General features: G+C 40.1%; 1 protein-coding gene across 10 annotated transcripts in view; it reads right to left on the reverse strand.

The window, feature by feature from the left end:
* si:dkey-71h2.2 overlaps positions 1-13228 on the reverse strand; it is a 90700-nt gene extending 77472 nt beyond the window's left edge. For all 10 annotated transcript variants that reach the window (XM_005160477.5, XM_073934071.1, XM_073934073.1 and 7 more), the window contains exon 1: positions 13086-13228. In XM_005160477.5, the coding sequence (XP_005160534.1) occupies positions 13086-13170 (85 nt within the window). In that variant the 5' untranslated portion in view covers positions 13171-13228. The remainder of the gene's footprint in view (positions 1-13085) is intronic.
* Positions 13229-19610: the final 6382 nt, after the last annotated feature.

A 19610-nucleotide genomic window follows, 5' to 3' on the forward strand; every position in this document is an offset into this window, starting at 1 on the left:
TGCGCCATGGCGACCGGTGGAGGGCACAACACGACCAGGCAGCAGACCGGCGGTCCCCAGCCCAGTCGACGAGCCGATGCCCACAGAGCCAACAACACTCTCGGCCCCGGCCTGGACGGCAGGGTGCGTGGTACATCGCAACGTCCCTCCCGAAGCTCCCACCCGAAAAGTATGTTTAGACGGGAAAACACAGACGGCCACACTGGATACAGGAAGTGCAATAACACTGGTCCACCCAAACACGTTAAAATACCATCAAGAAGGGAAAGGTCGAATCCCGATTACATGCATACACGGTGATACCCGCCACGTACCCGCCCAAAGAGTCACTATAGCGACTAAGTCGGGAAGCTGGCGCATCGAAGTAGGAGTGGTTCCAGATCTTCCTGTACCCCTTCTTCTGGGCAGAGACTGGCCGGGGTTCGATGATCTCCTCACCCACCATCAGGCTCGATCGGCTCGGGAAAAGAAGAACAGCAAGGGACGGGCTCAACGGGACCGCCAAACAGCGCTGATGGCCACCGAGAGCGACAGAGGGGGTGAGTCATCATCGGCTAACCTGTACTATGATCTTTTTCAACAGATTACCGCAGGTGGCGATTTCGGGAGAGCACAGCGTGAAGATGAAACGTTGAAGCACTGCTGGCCACAAGTCCGGATCATAGACGGTAACGAACGGTTTCCCAGCCCTCACCCCCTCCCACATTTTATTGTGCAAAATGGTCTGCTGTACTGTGTCGCAGAGAGGCGGGGGGAAACGAAGACGCTATTGGTCGTCCCGAGGACCAAAAGGGAGACTGTTCTAGAACTGGCACATACTCACCCGATGGCAGGACATCTAGGAGCAGCCAACACGATCAAGAGGATCAGAGATCGTTTCCACTGGCCCGGGTTGGATGGAGAAGTCAAGAGGTATTGTCAGGCATGTGACATATGCCAAAGAACGTCTCCCCAACGACCACCCCCCAGCCCTCTGATACCATTACCCATCATTGAGGTGCCCTTCAACCGCATTGGCATGGACTTGATAGGGCCTTTGCCGAAGTCGGCCCGGGGACATGAACACATCCTTGTCATCCTCGACTACGCCACCAGATATCCAGAAGCGATACCTCTGAGAAAAGCCACGTCATCGGCAATCGCTAAAGAGCTGTTTTTATTGTGCAGCCGAGTAGGAATACCAGCAGAGATACTGACCGACCAGGGCACCCCATTCATGTCCCGGTTGATGGCAGACCTCTGCCGCCTCCTAAAGGTAAAGCAAATAAAAACCTCTGTTTATCATCCGCAGACTGATGGCTTGGTGGAGCGCTTTAACAAGACGCTGAAGCAGATGCTCCGCAGGGTGGTGGCAGAGGATGGGCGCGACTGGGACCTCATGATCCCGTACGTGCTTTTCGGGATCAGAGAAGTTCCCCAAGGATCTACAGGTTTTACACCTTTTGAATTGCTGTTCGGCCGTCAACCACGAGGGCTATTGGACGTGGCTCGTCAAGCTTGGGAGCAAGAGCCAGCCCCACAACGGTCAGTGATTGAGCACGTACGGGACATGAGAGGACGTATAGAGAAAGTCATGCCCATTGTCAAGCAACATCTGACCGAAGCCCAGCGCGCCCAACAGCGATTATATAACCGGCCCGCCCAACCCAGAGAGTTCCAGCCAGGGGACAAAGTAATGATCCTGATACCTACCACCACCTCGAAGTTCTTGGCCTCTTGGAAGGGGCCATATACAGTGGTAGAAAGGGTAGGGCCGGTAAACTATCGAGTCCGTCAGCCGGGACGAAGAAGAGAAGAACAACTTTTCCACATCAATTTGATGAAGAAATGGGTTGCAGCTCCAGGTCATCTAGTTGCCTTCTCAGAAGAAACTTCTCCCGTTGTCCATATAGGTGAGCAACTCTCACCGAATCAGAAGGCGGAGCTGCAAGCCTTGGTCGGTCAGTTCAGGGATGTGTTCTCAGAGAAACCGGGCCGAACCACCATCATCCAGCACGACATCATCACCCCACCTGGCACCATCGTCCGGCAGAGGCCTTATCGAGTACCAGAAGCTCGCCGGCTGGCTATCAACGATGAGATCCAAAAGATGAGGAAATTGGGAATCATCGAACCATCTCGTAGCCCGTGGTCCAGCCCCATAGTGATGGTCCCCAAACCCGACGGCACCCTCCGCTTCTGCAATGACTTCAGGAAGCTGAACGAAATTTCCAAATTCGACGGGTACCCCATGCCTCGGGTGGACGAGCTGCTGGATCGGCTGGGTGGAGCCCGATTCATATCCACGATCGACCTCACCAAAGGCTACTGGCAACTACCACTAAGTGAAAGCGCCAAGGAGAAAACCGCCTTCTCCACTCCCGGTGGGCACTGGCAATACCGGGTTCTTCCCTTCGGGCTCCACGGGGCTCCAGCAACATTCCAGCGTATGATGGACATCCTGCTGAGACCCCACCAGCCGTATGCAGCAGCATACCTCGACGACCTAATCGTCCACTCCGAGTCATGGGAAGAACATCTATCCCGGTTGCGGAGGGTGCTCCTTGATCTTCGTAGGGCTGGGCTCACAGCTAATCCCAAGAAATGCCACCTGGGTCTAGCAGAAGCAAAATACCTCGGTTTCCACATCGGTAGAGGTCTCATACAGCCACAACAGAACAAGATCAGAGCACTACAAGAAACTCCACAACCCACCACAAAGACCCAGGTACGTGCATTTCTGGGGTTAGCGGGCTACTATAGATGTTTCATTCCCAATTTCTCATCCATAGCCAGCCCGTTGACAGACCTGACCAGAAAGGGGCAGCCAGAGAAGATACAATGGAACAGGGAAGCAGATGGCGCGTTCCAAGCCCTGAAGACGGCACTAACATCTTCTCCGGTACTGCACGCACCTGACTTCGGCTGCCCCTTCATCCTACAAACAGACGCTTCCGACTCGGGCCTGGGCGCGGTCCTCTCCCAGGTCCACGGCGATGAAGAACACCCCATCATGTACGTGAGTCGGAAGCTTACCCCTGCAGAGACCCGGTACGCCACGGTGGAGAAGGAGGCCCTGGCGATCAAGTGGGCAATCCTGGAGCTCAGATATTATCTCCTTGGCAGAAGATTCACCCTGGTGACCGACCACGCTCCACTTCAATGGATGTCAACGGCGAAAAATAACAACGCTCGAGTCACCAGATGGTTCCTGTCGCTCCAGGATTATAACTTCACGGTACAACATCGAGCCGGGGCCTCCCACGGAAACGCCGACGGGCTCTCAAGGCTATGGTCAGGATGGGCAGGTCTGTCAAACCATTCTACCCCCCCTCACAATACTCTACCTTTTCTCCGCAGGACACCCAGGACCAGAACGACGCTAAGGGGGGGGGGAATGTAACGAGCAATTATATGCCACGTCGCCCTGGTCGCAAATTTCACCCAGCTGGACCTTCATCAAGCCAGGATCGTACACAGCTGGAGCTCATCAAGCGGAGAGACATATAAGCCCAACCTACGCCAGGAGAAGATGAGCTTCATTCCTTCTATGACTCCCTGTGCTAATGCTTGTCTCTCTGTCTCTCCTTAGCGGACTCCAGCTCGTGACGATCCTGCACCCGACTACTCACCGTCCTTCACCTACTTCCCGGAGCACCAGAGCACCTCACCCTAAAGAAGAGCACCTTTTACAGCACATTCACTTTGTAAATAAAGCACCCTCCGGGGACTTGTCTGTAAACTCATCCTGTTGTGCCGCTGTTTTCCCTCTGCCTCGCTACACAAGTTATTCACGTGCACGCGCAAACCCGGGAGATTTCAAACCTGAGGCCCCGCCCTCTAACGCAGAAACCCAGACACACACACACACCCACAAACACACGCACACAAACATGCCGGTTGATTGAAGTCACACTGCAGATGGATATCATCGAGTCTCTACCCAAAGATGAAACCTCAGCATTATAACCAAGCAGTTGGAAAGTACTGGAAACTTCTGCAAACTACATGTTACAAAGAATACTTCATCTGCGTTTGTTAAAGGAAGGATCAGTAAAGAGTAACTTACTGCTGGACGTCAGGATGGGTTTCTTCCTCCATTTCTCAAGTGTAAGTACGTGCGATTAAAGTTGTTGCCTCGTTGACTCAAGCTTGCAAATGTATTTAGTTGTGATTTGTTACTTGTAACCGCGTGTACTGTATCAGGTTAACTGGCTATATTCTCTTATCTGGTGCAAAGTCACGTTAAAAACACGACGCGTGCTGCTTTGTTTACGAGTGTGTAAAGTGTTTATGAGTGTGTGCGCTGTCGTCCGGAGGTATGTGTGTGTGTTTGTGTGTGTGTGTGTGCGTGTGTGCGCGCGTGTTGTCGTTCGGTGGTGTGTGTGTGTGTGTTTTTGTGCGTGTGTGTGCGCGCGCGCAAGGACAAGGGCATTGTGTGTGTGTGTGTGTGTGTGTCTGTGTCTGTGAAAAGAGCAGAGTGAGCTATGTGAGCTATGTGATCTCCTCGACAGTTTTTGGAGTTTTTGCTCAATAAAATAGTCGTCTGAATTTTCAAGTCCATAGTCTGTATTTACATTGACCCACTGGCAGCTAAAATCCACGCCTACACTATCTAGCGTGTATGAACTGTGATTACTTTTATATTGCTGATTAGCTGTTTGGCATTTCACTCTGACTGAAGGCAGTCGACCAATCGCAACAGGCTGTCATCGGTCCAATCAGCTCAGATTAGCTTCGCGCTAAGGAGGGGTTTGGGAACAAATGAATCACTGGACGATTCATACAGGAGTCGCTGGGATAATTAGGTAAAAATAAATGCAGATTATAAGACCACGAAAGTGTTTTTTGACCTTGCATGCATATTAGACTGTTGTTGGAGACCCTTACAACCAAGATATGACCCTATTTCATGTATAATATGGGCTCTTTAAAGAGGAGGCATGGCACCCAACCCCACCCCTTACCCCAACCGTCATTGGGTAATGAGCAAATCGTACTTAATTGTACAAATTAGATCGTCCAAAATCATACGAATTAGCCACTAAATCAAAAAGTTTAGAAGTTGCCGTGAGATTGTGTTGGAAGTTTAGAAAAAGGTACATAAACGGTAACCCATAAGGATTATTAAAAGATTCTGTTAAATTAAAATAAAGTTTTTTAGATGTTAGTATCAGCATGTTAGTCTTCAGGTTATCTTTGCCGGCAGTTAGCTCTCTGCAACTCTCACATGCTTGCCCACTGAAGCTAAGTAGGGCTGCGCCCGGACAGTACCTGGATGGAAGACCACATAAGAAAGCTAGGTTGCTGCCGGAAAAGATCTTAGTGAGACCAGCAGGGGGTGCTGCTCAACCTGTGGTCTGCGTGGGTCCTAACACCCCAGTATATTGATGGGACTCAGTGAGAGCCGTCAGATGGATGAGATGTTAAACCAAGGTTCTAACTCTCATTAAAAATGGTCATTAAAAATCCCAGGATGTCCTTTGAAAAAGAGTAGCGGTTTAATCCCGGCAAACTGGCCAAATTTGCCCTCTGTCCATCATGGCCTCCTAACCATCCCTGTGTCATAATTGCCTTTACTCTGTCCTCTCTCCACCAATCAGCTGGTGAGTGGTGTGCGGTCTGGTGCAATATGGCTGCCGTCATGTCATCCAGGTGGATGCTGCACACTGGTGCTGGATGAGGAGATTCCCCTCCATTGTGTAAAGCGCTTTGAGTGCCCAGAAAATTGCTATATACATGTAAAGAATTATTATTATTATTATTATTATTATAATAATAATAATTATTATTATTATTATCTATGAGCTAGTGTGCTTTAAAAACAATTACAAAATTAGCATTTAGGAGATATAAACATCCAAAGCTTGCAGTTTGTCACTTCCGCTGGCTTAATTCAGCTTCTCATTACATTGTAAATCTTTTGACCAGTCAAATGCTCTCTCAAGTGTATCTGACATGCCCCGCCCCTTTCAGAATGCTTCTCATGTACTTTTCTTTTGTTGTACTTGAGCTCCTCAACTCTCACTGGCAGAACTGTGATAAAAATTAAATGTTATTGGCTATTTTTTAAAGGGGAGGAGATACTCTATGTCCCACCTTGTTTTTATGTTTCAGTTGAAATTGCGTCACAAAGGACACTTTACTATGCCATGATAAGCACAATTTTTTTTATGAATGGAGGTAAAGCAACACAACAGACTCAGGTACATCAAGAGAAAATGACAAACATGTCAGATATACTGCAGAAGATAAAATTACTGAAATTGCTGAAATTCATGAGCAAGTATGCAGCCAGATATAATTGTTTATTTTCTGTAGCCTTTGGGAGGAAATCTTTAAGAGGCTAATACTGTAATATTGACCTTAACAGTTTTTTTCGGCCATGCAAAAAAAAAAAAAAAAAAAAAACTTTCTTTATGAAGAAAATTATATTAGAAAATACAGTGGAAAAACTTGCTTTAACATTACTTTTTCAATATATAAAATAGAATAAACATTTCACAGTGCACAATTTTGGTCTCTCCACCCATATGAGAACATCCTCTAGAACAATATTGAAGCATTGTTATTTCTGATCAAAGTAAATGATCCACAGAAGATGCTCTTAGTCTGTGTGAAGGGTCATATAACCCACTTCTGAAAATTGGAAATGACCCACAGAGGCCAGTTCTCTGCTGTCACATTGTCAGTGTTCAGTTCCCTGTCCTTCACACAGCTTGTGGACACAGCATGATAAATTTGCTGACATCCTTCCTGTAATCGATTCATGAAAAATCCAGAATGTTTGCTTCTCTTCATCACCCATTGACACAACTTTACCTTTCAACTCAGAGGGTCTGACATATTGATTTACGATCAAAAAGTTAAGTATTAACAGACATAGCACTATTTTACTAAATTGTTTTCTTTATGTGATCAGAGGAGAATTTGTTGCTCATCATCCAACATGTTATTTACCAACCAGGGAATGTTAAAAAAAGAAAATTTGAGAAGGGCGTCTAACACTTGCAGCAACTAATGTGACCTTTGGAACTGTCAATGTTATTTTAATACGCAGTGAGAATGGATAGTGACTTCTCTCCACGTGCACAAATTCACACACATCAGCTCTGTAAGGAAATGGCAGAAGCTCAATTGTGATATTTGAGAGTGAACTTTCTCTATGTGGCAACATCAAATATGAAGTTTCGCTTTTAATGAGCTCCAGTGAAAACCCCAGTGACCTTCATTGAGTCAAATGTACACTTGAGAAACATCACCACCGCACTCCCATGAATATTCATCAGACCAGCACAAAAACACTTCATTATTCACTTGTTTGTGTGCTGTACTGTATTCTGCTCCCCTTTGAGTTGAACAAACTCAATTAATTTCACTGTTGTTTTGTATGGAAGCTTCGAAGTTAATAACTTTTCAAAACGACATGCTAGTGTGGCAAATCTGAAAATTTGTGCATCTGCATTTGAATAACTATATATTATCTTATACAGATCCTTGATATACTGTTAGAAGTGTTCACGCTGAAAATTTCAAGATGTAAAAGTGCACTTTAAATTCTCAAAAGATAAGCCGAAAAAAAATGAAGTGTGCTGTCGTTAAACAGTAACTACATAGTGTAAAGTGCATAGTACATCATTTGGGATGGAATGTGGTTTTGTGATATATACATATACATATACTGTTTATATTTTTGTTGTTAAATGTGACACATTTTGTATATGCACACTACCATTTAAAGTTTAGGGTCAGTAAGATTTTGAAAAAAGTTATTTTAGCCACCAAGGCTGCATTAATTTGAGTAAAATGACAATAAAAATGTCAACACAGGCCCATTAGAGGTAAATGCTTCAGCTCACATTTTTGTGGACTAGCAAAAATACACTTCAACGCACAGTATATTTGACTGCAGTGCTCAGTTTGCTCATCACATTGACATGTATCTGAAATGTACAAGACAACAGCCGCAGTACCTACTCAGTAGGTACAAATCTATTATAGTATGAATGTGAGTAGTATAAATGAAACTTTGAATTACTAAATCCGGCATTTTTTCATCAATCAAGTGACCTACCTGCATCAGTTGCGTCAATTTCACACACTTCAATATACAGTATATCTGACTGCAATGGTTAGATTGCTCATCACATTGACATGTATCTAAAATGTACAAATGTATGTGTACAAAATCGCCTATTACTCAGGCACTGCAATTGAATTTAAAACGTACTACTCGACTGTTAGAAAAGCATGTTCTATACCAGGGGTGTCTACACTCAGTCCTGGAGGGCCTTGTGTCCTGGAGAGTTTAGCTCCAACCCTAATCATACTCACCTGAACCAGCTAATCAAGCGCTTACTAGATATACTACAAACGCCCTGGCAGGTGTGTTGGAGCTAAACTCAGCAGAACACCGGCCCTGCAGGACCGACTTTGGACACCAACTATGAAATCACCTACTACTCAGTAGGTACTGCATATGAATTTAAATATACTATTCAACTGCTAAAAAAAAGTATGAATGTGAACCGTATAATCGAAACTCGGACATACTACATCCACCATTTTGTCAGGCTGAGGCATGTATTTCAAATGAGATGGGCCTTATTGTGAAACAATATTGTCATGTAAAATTCCCAATTTTTATGTTTTCAAATAAGATTTATTATAGCGATGACAAAGCTAACTCTCAGCATCACTACTCCTGTCTTCAATGTCACATGACTCTTCAAAACATAAAAACAGTTGGGTACAGCTCAGTGTTAATAATTAAAAAGTAAATAAAAAAAATATGTTTTTACAAGTAAAAACAGCAACTCAGGTTGTGCGATTAATCGAAATCGAATCACAATCACAAACGTTACAATTAGCTAATCACGGCCATCTGTGTGTGAGTCTTACTAGCCAATTGAGTAAGCGCACTTTCATTCTGCCCAATCAAAATTGCGCAACTGAACTATGAGGAATGGCCACAATAAAAAACAAACAGGATAGAGTGGGATGACGGTGTTTACCGCTTCAGAAGCATTAATAGATGAATTAATATCTATGAACATCTACTACATCTGTAATAGGAGAATAATTTGGGTTTAAAGTCACAGACACTGAAAGAGCTAAAACTTGTAAGAGCTCTCAAAGAAAATACAACACCTAGCACCTATAAAAGGTGGATATATGAAGAATGTCTTGCTTAAAAGTCAAATGAAAGTATTGCCAGTGACACTCAATCTAGTAACAAGCAACAGCAAAGTTTCAGCCATTTTAGTTTGCTTAATGTTTTGTATTTTTATAATTATTTGTTTGTTGTTTTTTAATAAGCTACTGTCACACAACCAGCGATCGCTTTACAGAGATCGCTGGTTCTCACACGAACTCTCAAAACTACATTTCCGCATTTCCCAGGACTACATTTTCATACATGCACTGCTCCCAAACACGCACGCCTGTTCATTCATCTATCCTGATTGCAATCACCAGCTGAACCTTGTCACAGACTGATATCACACCATTCATAAGCCACTCTTTCACCCTTCCAGTTGGCCGAGTCTTGTTTGCATCTTTGTGACCTCACAACGCGTTTCCCTGTCTTGTTTTCTCCGTGTTAGACCTAAGCCTTGTCACCCTTGTTCTCTAGTTTAGCCGCCTGCCTTTCGACCTTTTGCCTGTTTATCGTTTATGATTCTGGACTGTCTATAGATACCCGTTTGCACCTGATGACCACTGCTTGCCTGACATTGAATAAACCTGCATATTGGATCTTACCTTCTGTTGTGGTGTTACTCAACGTCGTTACAGCTACACTATCTCTCTAATGTGAGAAAATTTGTGTTTCATTTCTAAATATTTAAAACAAATTTGAATGAATGTTTAAGTTAGTTAATAATTTTCAGTTACTTTTTTTAACCAACACAACGATACAGATTATTGAGCTGAAGCTTGACTACAGAATTAAATCGAATACAGAATTAAATCAATATCTGTCAAAGAAATCACAATTAGATATTTTCCTTAAATCGCACAGCCCCACTTAAGAAACAACCAAAATGCATCTTAAGCCTTTTTTACAGCCGGTATTAAAAAATACAATGCATTTCTAGAAAGACAGACAGCCGTAACAAATCAGATCATTAAAAATTAATCCACAGAGAGCATATCTAAAATCCCAAGACACAACTGTTGATTTTAATAATTCATTATGCAAATTTTCTTGGCTTTCAATAAATATACATTCTCTCAGCATCAAGAGAGAGCCGGCTATTCCTCCAGCCATTTGCCTGGCTCCCAGTTCAAGTGGGAATGGGGATGTTTTGTCCCCAGAGAGCCTCATGAACTTCACATCCGACGCGTCAGAATGACAGCAGCGCGTCCAGCCTCGGGCCCCTGCTGTCACCACTGATGTCTCATAAAACCACTGGCCTCTTTTCCACACAGACACACTGCATTCCGCGTGCAGACAGAACAAAAGTTGACATGAGCGGCCAGCTCATTCAATCATTAAAGCATAAACGGTTGAAGTGTGAAAGTTGGCACTGTGATGTTATTTGTACAGTGCGACCAGCTGTCTCTCTGTGCCTGACCAAGATTCAACACATTTCAGAAAGCCAGTCAACCTCGAACCCTTCATCGGATACATAGATTCCATCTAATTGGAGTATCTTTTACACATGGCAGGAAACTGTGGGAAAACTGTTTCTACAATACTGTTGCACAAACAGTTGTTTTTTCTCTGTTGTACAAAAAAACAAAAAGAGTTCAGTATTTGTTTGATAAAGTAATTTAATTAATTTTTATTTATTCTATTTATATTATTTTTTATATATGTATACGTTTAAAGAAACCCAAAGTCAATTTTATAAATGTATGTGCTTCTTGACATAATCACATGCTCAACTGTGGTTTTCAGTCAGTCAAACGGTTGAAATGTGCCAGTTGCAGGAATATTGTGCTGACAATGATTTGATTATATGATTAATAGGATTCTACCATACAAACTGTTTAGAATAATGATTAAAAACAATGCATCATCTGTTTTTATGCCTGTATATAAACTGGCCTTGAAGAACTGCCCTTTGAGCAACCAGAATGGAACCTCTTGTGTTTCTTCTGTATTGTTCTCTTGCTGCAAGAACATTAACATCTCAGAAAATGAATCTTCCTGAGTTTTGGAAAAAACTTTTGATCCTACAGTATTGTTGTCTTGTTTAACAGCACAAATATGTATATATACAGTTGAAGTCAGAATTATTAGCCCCCCCTGTTTATTTTTTCCCCAATTTCTGTTTAACGGATAGTAGATTTCTTCAACACATTTCTAAACATAATAGTTTTAATAACTCATTTCTAATAACTGATTTATTATCTTTACCATGATGACAGTAAATAATATTTTACTAGATATTTTATTTCAGGACACTTCTATACAGCTTAAAGTGACATTTAAAGTCTTAACTAGGTTTATTAGGTTAACTAGGCATTATTGTATAACGATGGTTTGTTCTGTAGACTGTACACTATTGAAAAATATATGGCTTAAAGGGGCTAGTAATTTTGACCTTAATTTTTTTTATATATAAAATTAAAACCTGCTTTTATTCTAGCTGAAATAAAACAAATAAGACTTTCTCCAGAAGAAAAAATATTATCAAACATACTGTAAAAATTTCCTTGCTCTGTTAAACATCATTTGGGAAATATTTAAAAGAAAAAAATTCAAAGGGGTAATAATAATTCTGAATTCAACTGTATTTATATAGGCCAAAAAGAATTATTTACACCTCACTTCACCTAAAATTTGTTTATTATTATTATTTTTTTATTTTGTAGATAACCGACCAACAAAAATGCATTAAAATAATGATACAATTAAATTTGTTACAAAAGAGCATTTTTTCCAACAAATTAGGCTTTATGAAGTGGTCAAAAACTGTTTCAATGTTTTGATAACTGTTGTTGTTTTGGGTTTTTCATAATCACGTAATTCAAAATTCAGTTATTCTAAAGAGATTGTTGTGGTTGTTGTAGCTACTAAATCATATTAACAGAAACAGAAATTATTTAGATGTGTGTTTGAACTGAAGCATTAGAAAACGTGCAATTGGCTACCATGAGAGGTGCGAATTTAGTTTTGCAACTTTAAAGGGCTCCACAGACTATTCAAATAAAATGGTCTATTGTTGCACAATTGTGTGAGCATTCTAGTGACTTTTCCACATGCAATATTATATATTGTAGATAAACCATTAATTACGATACTACCATGTACAAACTACAGTGGCACCGCCAGTATTTTGGAGCTATAGTATCGCAATACCACCATAATACCAGTAAACAGTGCAACCCTAATATATATATATATATATATATATATATATATATATATATATATATATATATATATATATATATATATATATATATATATATATATATCATGACTTATTACTTTTTTACAATGTATTATGAATAATATTGCATTTTAATATACATTTAGATTTAGAACAGTTGCAAAGAATGAATAATTAAACTAATTAATATTTTAGTGCTGCACTACTTACATAGTCTACACTGTTGCATCTAATGATTCGTTATAAAACTATTTTACAATATTTTTGCTATAAAAATATTGATAGACAATGAAATTTTAATTAACATTTTCTGTAAATCATGTGAAATATATATATATTTTTATATTTGCTAAGTATATATTAATAATGAATAGGACAGTATAATTAAAGCATAAACTTTAAAACAAGTCCTAATTTTATGATTTTGTTTCCTATATATATCTTGCCTTGAAAAGTTTAAATATAAGTCAGATTAATTATTTATATATTTATTTATTCATTTACTTGCGTTGTTAGGCGAAAAATAAAATAAAATTAACAAACCCATTGCATGACCATTTTAATAACTGTATACAATTAATCAATTTATAGAAGCCAAATGAAATTACAGCAGCACTGCCATTATCAAAATATTAATTTTTAACGCCAGAAGACAAATTCATATAGTTAGTCTACTTGAGTAAAAGAAAGCAGCACTGGTATCGCGTGAACAGCGGTGTAGATGGAGACCTGTGAATGTAAACAGAGATAAACGCCACTCACTTTCATGCTTGGACGTTCCCCATGTGTGCCGCGGAACTCCTGGACTTTTTATTATTGCTCTCCCGGCGGATTTCAGCGCATCCATGCTGGAAAGAGACCGCAGAGCAGGTGCCGCGCTCTTCTCTGGTGCCCGCTGAGGGAATGAGGAAAGTAGAGTAGCATGCGGCGAGTAACCGAGCGAGTGGACACGAGCAGCCTATAGACAGTCCTGGATCTGTACAGTAACATTAACCCTTCATTGACTGAGAGAGAGGCGCAGCCTATAGACACAGTCCCGGATACGTACAGTAAACCTAATATTAACCCTTCGCTGACTGAGAGACACGAGAGTAGACACTCACGCCGTCCTGGATCTGTATAAATAACATTAACCCTTCAATGACAGATTCACTTCATGACTATCAATGAATGAAGAAATTAGAGTCTCATTATTCATTCGGGTTATTTAGTGAATGGTGGTTTGTTACCAATGTAAACAAAAACTAACAATGAAAAGTTAACAACTTTTAGTGTACTAGCTGTAAGTATTGTTTAGTCTATATTATTTTCCCCCACTGACATGAAGCATCACACTACAGATTAATTATTGTTTTTGTTTACCATGTTCACTTGTTTAGCCCTTGTTTGGTTCTCATCATTGCTACCTCTTTTTGACTCATTTGAATCATGTTTTTAGCTCTCATATTTATTCTCCCTCCCTAACAGATTTTGTTTCGTTCGCTTGATTCAAATGTTATCACTCAATTGAATGGGTTTTATCAGTTGTTATCAGCTGATAGATATGGGCCAGTAGGGGCCTTCTGTGCCTACTAGTAGGCTCAGAAGGCAGTAATCATCCATCCACATGCTTAATCAACTATAGATCACATACAACTGTGGCCAAAAGTTAACAAGAATTATTGATATTATTCATTAAATTTCCCATTAATTGTATTTTATTAATGTCGACCCCTAACCCAACCCTAAACCTAACCATTACAGTAATGTAAAAGAAGATCTGGAGTCATCTCTATTAGTATTGATGATTTATGTGGATGGATGATAACAGGCTTCTGAGCCTACAAGTCACAGAAGGCCCCTACTGGCCCATAATTATCAGCTGATAACGCCCATTTAATTGAGTGATAACATTCCAATTGGGTGCTTTGAATGTTTTTCTTTTTTCTATTGTTAGACTTATGCAATGTGACCAGTTAAGCTACTACCTGCGGCTTCCCAAGCTCATTTGCTTCTTTTATTGTGTCCCATACATATTTCCCATAAGTCTGCCTGTGCACATTCTACAAAGTGGGACTCAATATTGCTGCCAGGTGTAAGCTGCCCACAGAAGGTCCTCCTGGGAATCACTTATTTGTAGAGTTGGTCCTATTGAATAATGGTTCAATTTTCTCCGCCTGCCCTACTGAGGAGGAATTCATGAGCCCCATTCTAGCCCCAGAACTCAGCCAAGATGAGCCAACCATCACCCCATTGCATGGAGCCATACCCACCCCAGACAGAGAACCAGAGCCTGCAACAAAGAATGAACCATTGTGTCCTGGAGAAACAGAGCTGAAAATTGCCTCGAAGCCTCAGAGCCAGAGAGTAAAGCGATGTCGGACCAGGTGTCGTAGCCTTGACATCACCTAAAATAAATTTGTGAGTGCTATTGGAGTACAAGGGCAAGATTGGGAGCCCTACCCCCACTCTTACCACTGAGGGTGAGCTACAACTGGACACTGGGAACTTTTCTGTAATAATAGGTTATTCTGAGAGAGATTATTGGCTTCTCCAGTCCTTACTGGCCCTGTTCAGCAGTAGAGTCTCCACCCAACCTTTCTCTTACCTCCTCTTTCATCAGCCAATCATCTATCTCTGACTTTGCCGGTCCCTTCAATTCCCTCAGCTCAGCCCTCTCAATCTTGTGGTGAAATTTTACAACAGACTTCCACTCACCAGTGGCATGTGTCAGTTGCCAGTCATCCTACCAACTCCTTTGTCCCTCCAACTCTGCCTTTGTCAGTCATCACCCTGGATCCTCCTTGGGACTCCACTCCTCTGTCTGTGCTTGTCCCTCAATTCTTCTGGCTCCATTGAGCTCCTCATTCCCTCCAGCTCCACCTTGGTCATCTGTCGCTCCAGCTCCAGCACAGTCTTCCAGATCCTAGACTCTGCCTCAATCGTCAGAGCCATCAACTCAGCCTTGGCCCTTGGGACCTTCAATGTTGCCCTGACTCGTTGGTTCTCTGTCTTTAGCCTGGGTTACTCTTACATCTGCTCCACCGTGATTCTGGCTGTGGTTTAGGTTTTGCCTGGTTCCTCCTGTCTTGTCACATATCCATTTTCTACTAAGGCAGTTCAAGTGCTGGTTTGGAGCCAGAACCTAGTTCCAAATTTATCCTTTGTCTATTGACACCCAAAGCATCGGCTCTGAACCAGCAAAAGTGGTTCTTAATGAGCACCAAATATCACTGGTCTAAAAGAACCACTTGCATCAGTGGCTGAGGTCAGGGTTGCTATGACAACAAAAAAGAACCAGTTTGGAGTGTCATTTTTGAAATATCAAAAGATTTTGTTTGGTTGCTGATGCAAATGTACAAAGCCAATAACATTAATAGCCATGTACTTTGATGCTGTGTTTGTATTTGATGCTTTTGCATTGCTGGGTAGGATGAAATGTATAGTGACATTGGACCTGGCTTTGCAGCGGCTCTGTTGTACATAATAAGTAGTAGTCCAAAGCAGAGTGGTTCTTTTCAAAGTAAACCAACTCTAAACCAGCAACAGCACTAGCTCAGAACTACAGTAGCACACAGTTCATGCTAGTGGAAAGGGGTGACAATCTCTGCCTAGGGTTTACTTTGTCTGGTCCATCCTGTTCCTGGTTTCTCTAGTCACCTCCCAGTCTCCACCAACCATCTGCTCCAGCTTGGCTCCTTCCTTCATCTTCACCTGATCCTTTCCAGTTTGCTCACTCTTCTACTGCTCCTCGTCCTTTTCCAGAACCCCCTCTCTCTGTCCTCATTTAGACCTCATATGTTTTAGCCTTATATTGTGTCTTTCCAGAGGGTGAGTGGACTGTCACTCCACTAACTTATTATGTGTTTTTGTTTCTTCTTCATTTTCTAGGTACCCTGTTCATCCTGTCTTTTTATTTACCACGCCCCCTTGTTTAGACCTTGTTTGATCATCATTTGTGTCAATCTCCTTATCTTGGATATTTAATCTTCCCTCCATACCCTGTGTTTTGGAAATGTTTCTTCTCTCTATTGAAGATTTTGATTAGTCAATTAAGGATTGTCAACTTCTTCACGCTTGTTAAATTTAGAACTGTGCAGCTTAACATCAAGCCTGCACTGACAATACACTAACACTAAAACTGCCTTATCCTGCTCCTGGTGTTTTTACAGGCTAACAAGACAAAGCCAAAATAGAAAAGCTATTTGTGTCAAATTTGGGACACCCTATAAAATAAGAATTATCAGGATAACTAGCTGCTAAGCACTAATAACTTTTAAAACATGTTCATCAGCAAGTAAAAGAACCTCTATACATGTTTATCAAGTTTGTTAGTTTGGAACATTCAGGTGTGTGTTAAGGAGGAAAGGCATTGCTCATAATCGTAGAGAATCAAGTGTTGTCGCCATCAATCTGGGAGGCCTAATACAGCAAGTATTCAACAGAGGAAGACATTTGAAACCAACATCAACATTTCCAGGAGTGGACTCCCAGCAAATTTATCCCAAGGTCAAACTGAAATGCCAGACAACCTTAGAAATAAGAAAAAAGTTTCTGACAAGTTGGGAAGAGTTGCCAGAAGAAAGACTTCTAGAACAGTACTCTTTGAACAAACAAGGTCAAACATGTTTGTTCATAAGGCACAGCTCCACATTGGCTGGAAGCCAAAAGAGTATGAACACAAACACCTCATATTGCAAGACTGTTGGTAGAGGGTTGAGGATTTTGGGCTTCCTTTATTGCCACAGGATATGGGCAGTTGGGCATTCCACAGCCATTGAGTTGACCATAAGTTCTTTTTTGTACTAAAGTTATTTAGATTTAAATGTGAGGCCATCTATCCGACAACTAATGTGAGCAACAGAAAATGATCCCAAGCACATCAGTAAATCTAATTGGAAGTTAAATAGTAACTTCAAAATCCAGACCTCATCTTGACTGAAAAGTTGAGCAAAAACAAATGCCCACAAACCTCAAACTGGAGTAGTGTTTTGAGAAAGAGTGGGTCAAATTTCGGTATCACATTACTTTGATGGTCCCTTTAACACATTTTGTTGATTTTAAGTTACATTGCATCTGCATGACAACTAAGTCTCAATAGATTATAAGCAGATTGTTAGGTTGGGGTTATGGTTAAGGTTAGTGTAAATTGACATGCAAAGTTTTTTTTAGTCAGTTAAATCTGTTGAAGGAGCAGTATCAATAGATATTAAGCAGACAGTCTACTAATACTCAAATGAGAAGTAATTGGTATGTTGTTGCAATACAACTTTTAGTCAACAAAATATGCAACAGAGACGAAAAGTCAGTAGCTGCTGAGAAAAGTGGATCTACAGCAGCTCTACAAGCAATGAATAGGGTGTCTTCAGTTGTCCCCCATGCTGTTTTATATATTGGCTTTATGTTTGTTAAATAAATAATGACACATTGCAATTTGTCCTGTAATGTTGCACATCTGAAATTTTGTGATCAATACGATGTCCTATCAAAGTATTGTAATAACTTTTACAGTTACATCTATTCAGTTATAGTTATGGACACTGTTTCAGTGTAATGTGCTACTATAATACTGTTAGATGTATTTCACTTATAATCCTTCTAAACTAATTTGTCTGGTCTTTTTCAAATTAAATCAGAATATTATCAGTCCACCTGGCAAAAATGGTGAAATAGATATTATGGATTTTTATTAAAACTATTAGCCTGAAACAACAATAAAAGCAGGTTCAGGTAGCTTTAACAATGTTTTCTACAGTTAGTGAACTGTAAGTGCAAGTCTGGCTTCAAAAGTGAAAATAAAAAGGTTATAAAAACAAGTCCACAATGAGTTGCCAAAAACAAATACTGCAATGTTTTGCAATACTGCAAACTAAAATAAATGTCTTTAGTTAGTAAGTACAATACGCTATAAAGCCTGGAAAAATTTTAAGTAATAGCCTTTGTAGAGTTACAACATTGCTTGGATTTCTGATTGGACTCTGTTTTATTTGGAGTTATAGCGCCCTCTGCCTGCAGCCCGTGTTCTACAGAAATGCTGGCAAAAAAAAAGCGAAAATAGGGTTTTAAGAATCTCAAGTGCATCAAAGATTTTTTGAGCAAATAAATAATGATTATCATACATTTATACAATTATAAACAGAAAATGTACTATGTACATCCTCTAAATGCACAGTCAATAAAATGCAATTCACTCAATCGTTTATTTCACTCAAAACATATTTATATACACTGAAAAAATGATTCAAATATGATTTCAAGGATTTACAAATTTTTTTATAATTTATGTGGTTGTAAACAATTTTTGGGCTGAATTCAAACAAACAAATGAAGTTGAACAGTACTTAATTTTAATTTGTTTAAATTCAACACATATAAATTGTTTGCAACAGTTTTGCAGACATACCTTTTTTTCAGTGTAGCAAAAAAAGTAAAGCATATTATTTTTAAGCTTCACAAAAGCTTATCACAAAAATATTATTGTAATTTTAAGGATGTAGGATAACTTTGACACAAACCACTAAAGGTTTTTACCCATTATTGATACACGGTAAAAAAGGCTGGGTTCGACACAATCAATTTGTGTCAGGGCAACATGAAGGAATTAAGTTATATGATTAGTTTTAGCAAATTTAAGGGGATCAAACATAAAAATATTAGGTTTTCACAAAAAAGCCTAGTTAGAATGAACCACAAACGTTATTTTTGGAGTGCATATTTTAGCTTATAATAACATTTATATCATGTTTTTTTTTTTTTTTTACCTGTGTTGGGAAACAAGTAATACTGTGAAAAACTTTATAACTATATTGATATAAACCTTATAGCTAAATGTTATAATTATAATTTTAAGTCACTTTAATTTAAAGTAACTACATTTGTTTCTTAGTTACTTTTTAGGAAAAGTAATCTGAAAGTATATTTCAAGAAGTTCAGCCTTTTTCAAAAGAGTTCTTAACAGAGTGCCTAAAATTTTAATATAATACATTTTACCCAACTCTTTTTTACACACTATAAAACGATTGTTGGAAGAGCAAAAAATATTTTTAAGGTGATATAAAGTAATGTTTAGACATGGTTAAAAAGACATTCAGTTTGCACAAACATATTTTTTTTAAATTTAAGTTGACAACTCTACACTTTGTTGGGTCAATTATGAAGAGTTCAGATGGAATACCTCTAAATGCCATCTAAACTTTTCTTCTAAAATAAGCATTTTCCTCAGGCTCTTGTGGGTAGTTTCAGTAGATTTACTTTTATGTCGATGAATAGGGTATTTCATCAATGCATAGATCTACACTAGATGTTGCC

The sequence above is a fragment of the Danio rerio genome, chromosome 20 (assembly GCF_049306965.1).
Source record: "Danio rerio strain Tuebingen ecotype United States chromosome 20, GRCz12tu, whole genome shotgun sequence".
NCBI classification, from domain to species: domain Eukaryota; kingdom Metazoa; phylum Chordata; class Actinopteri; order Cypriniformes; family Danionidae; genus Danio; species Danio rerio.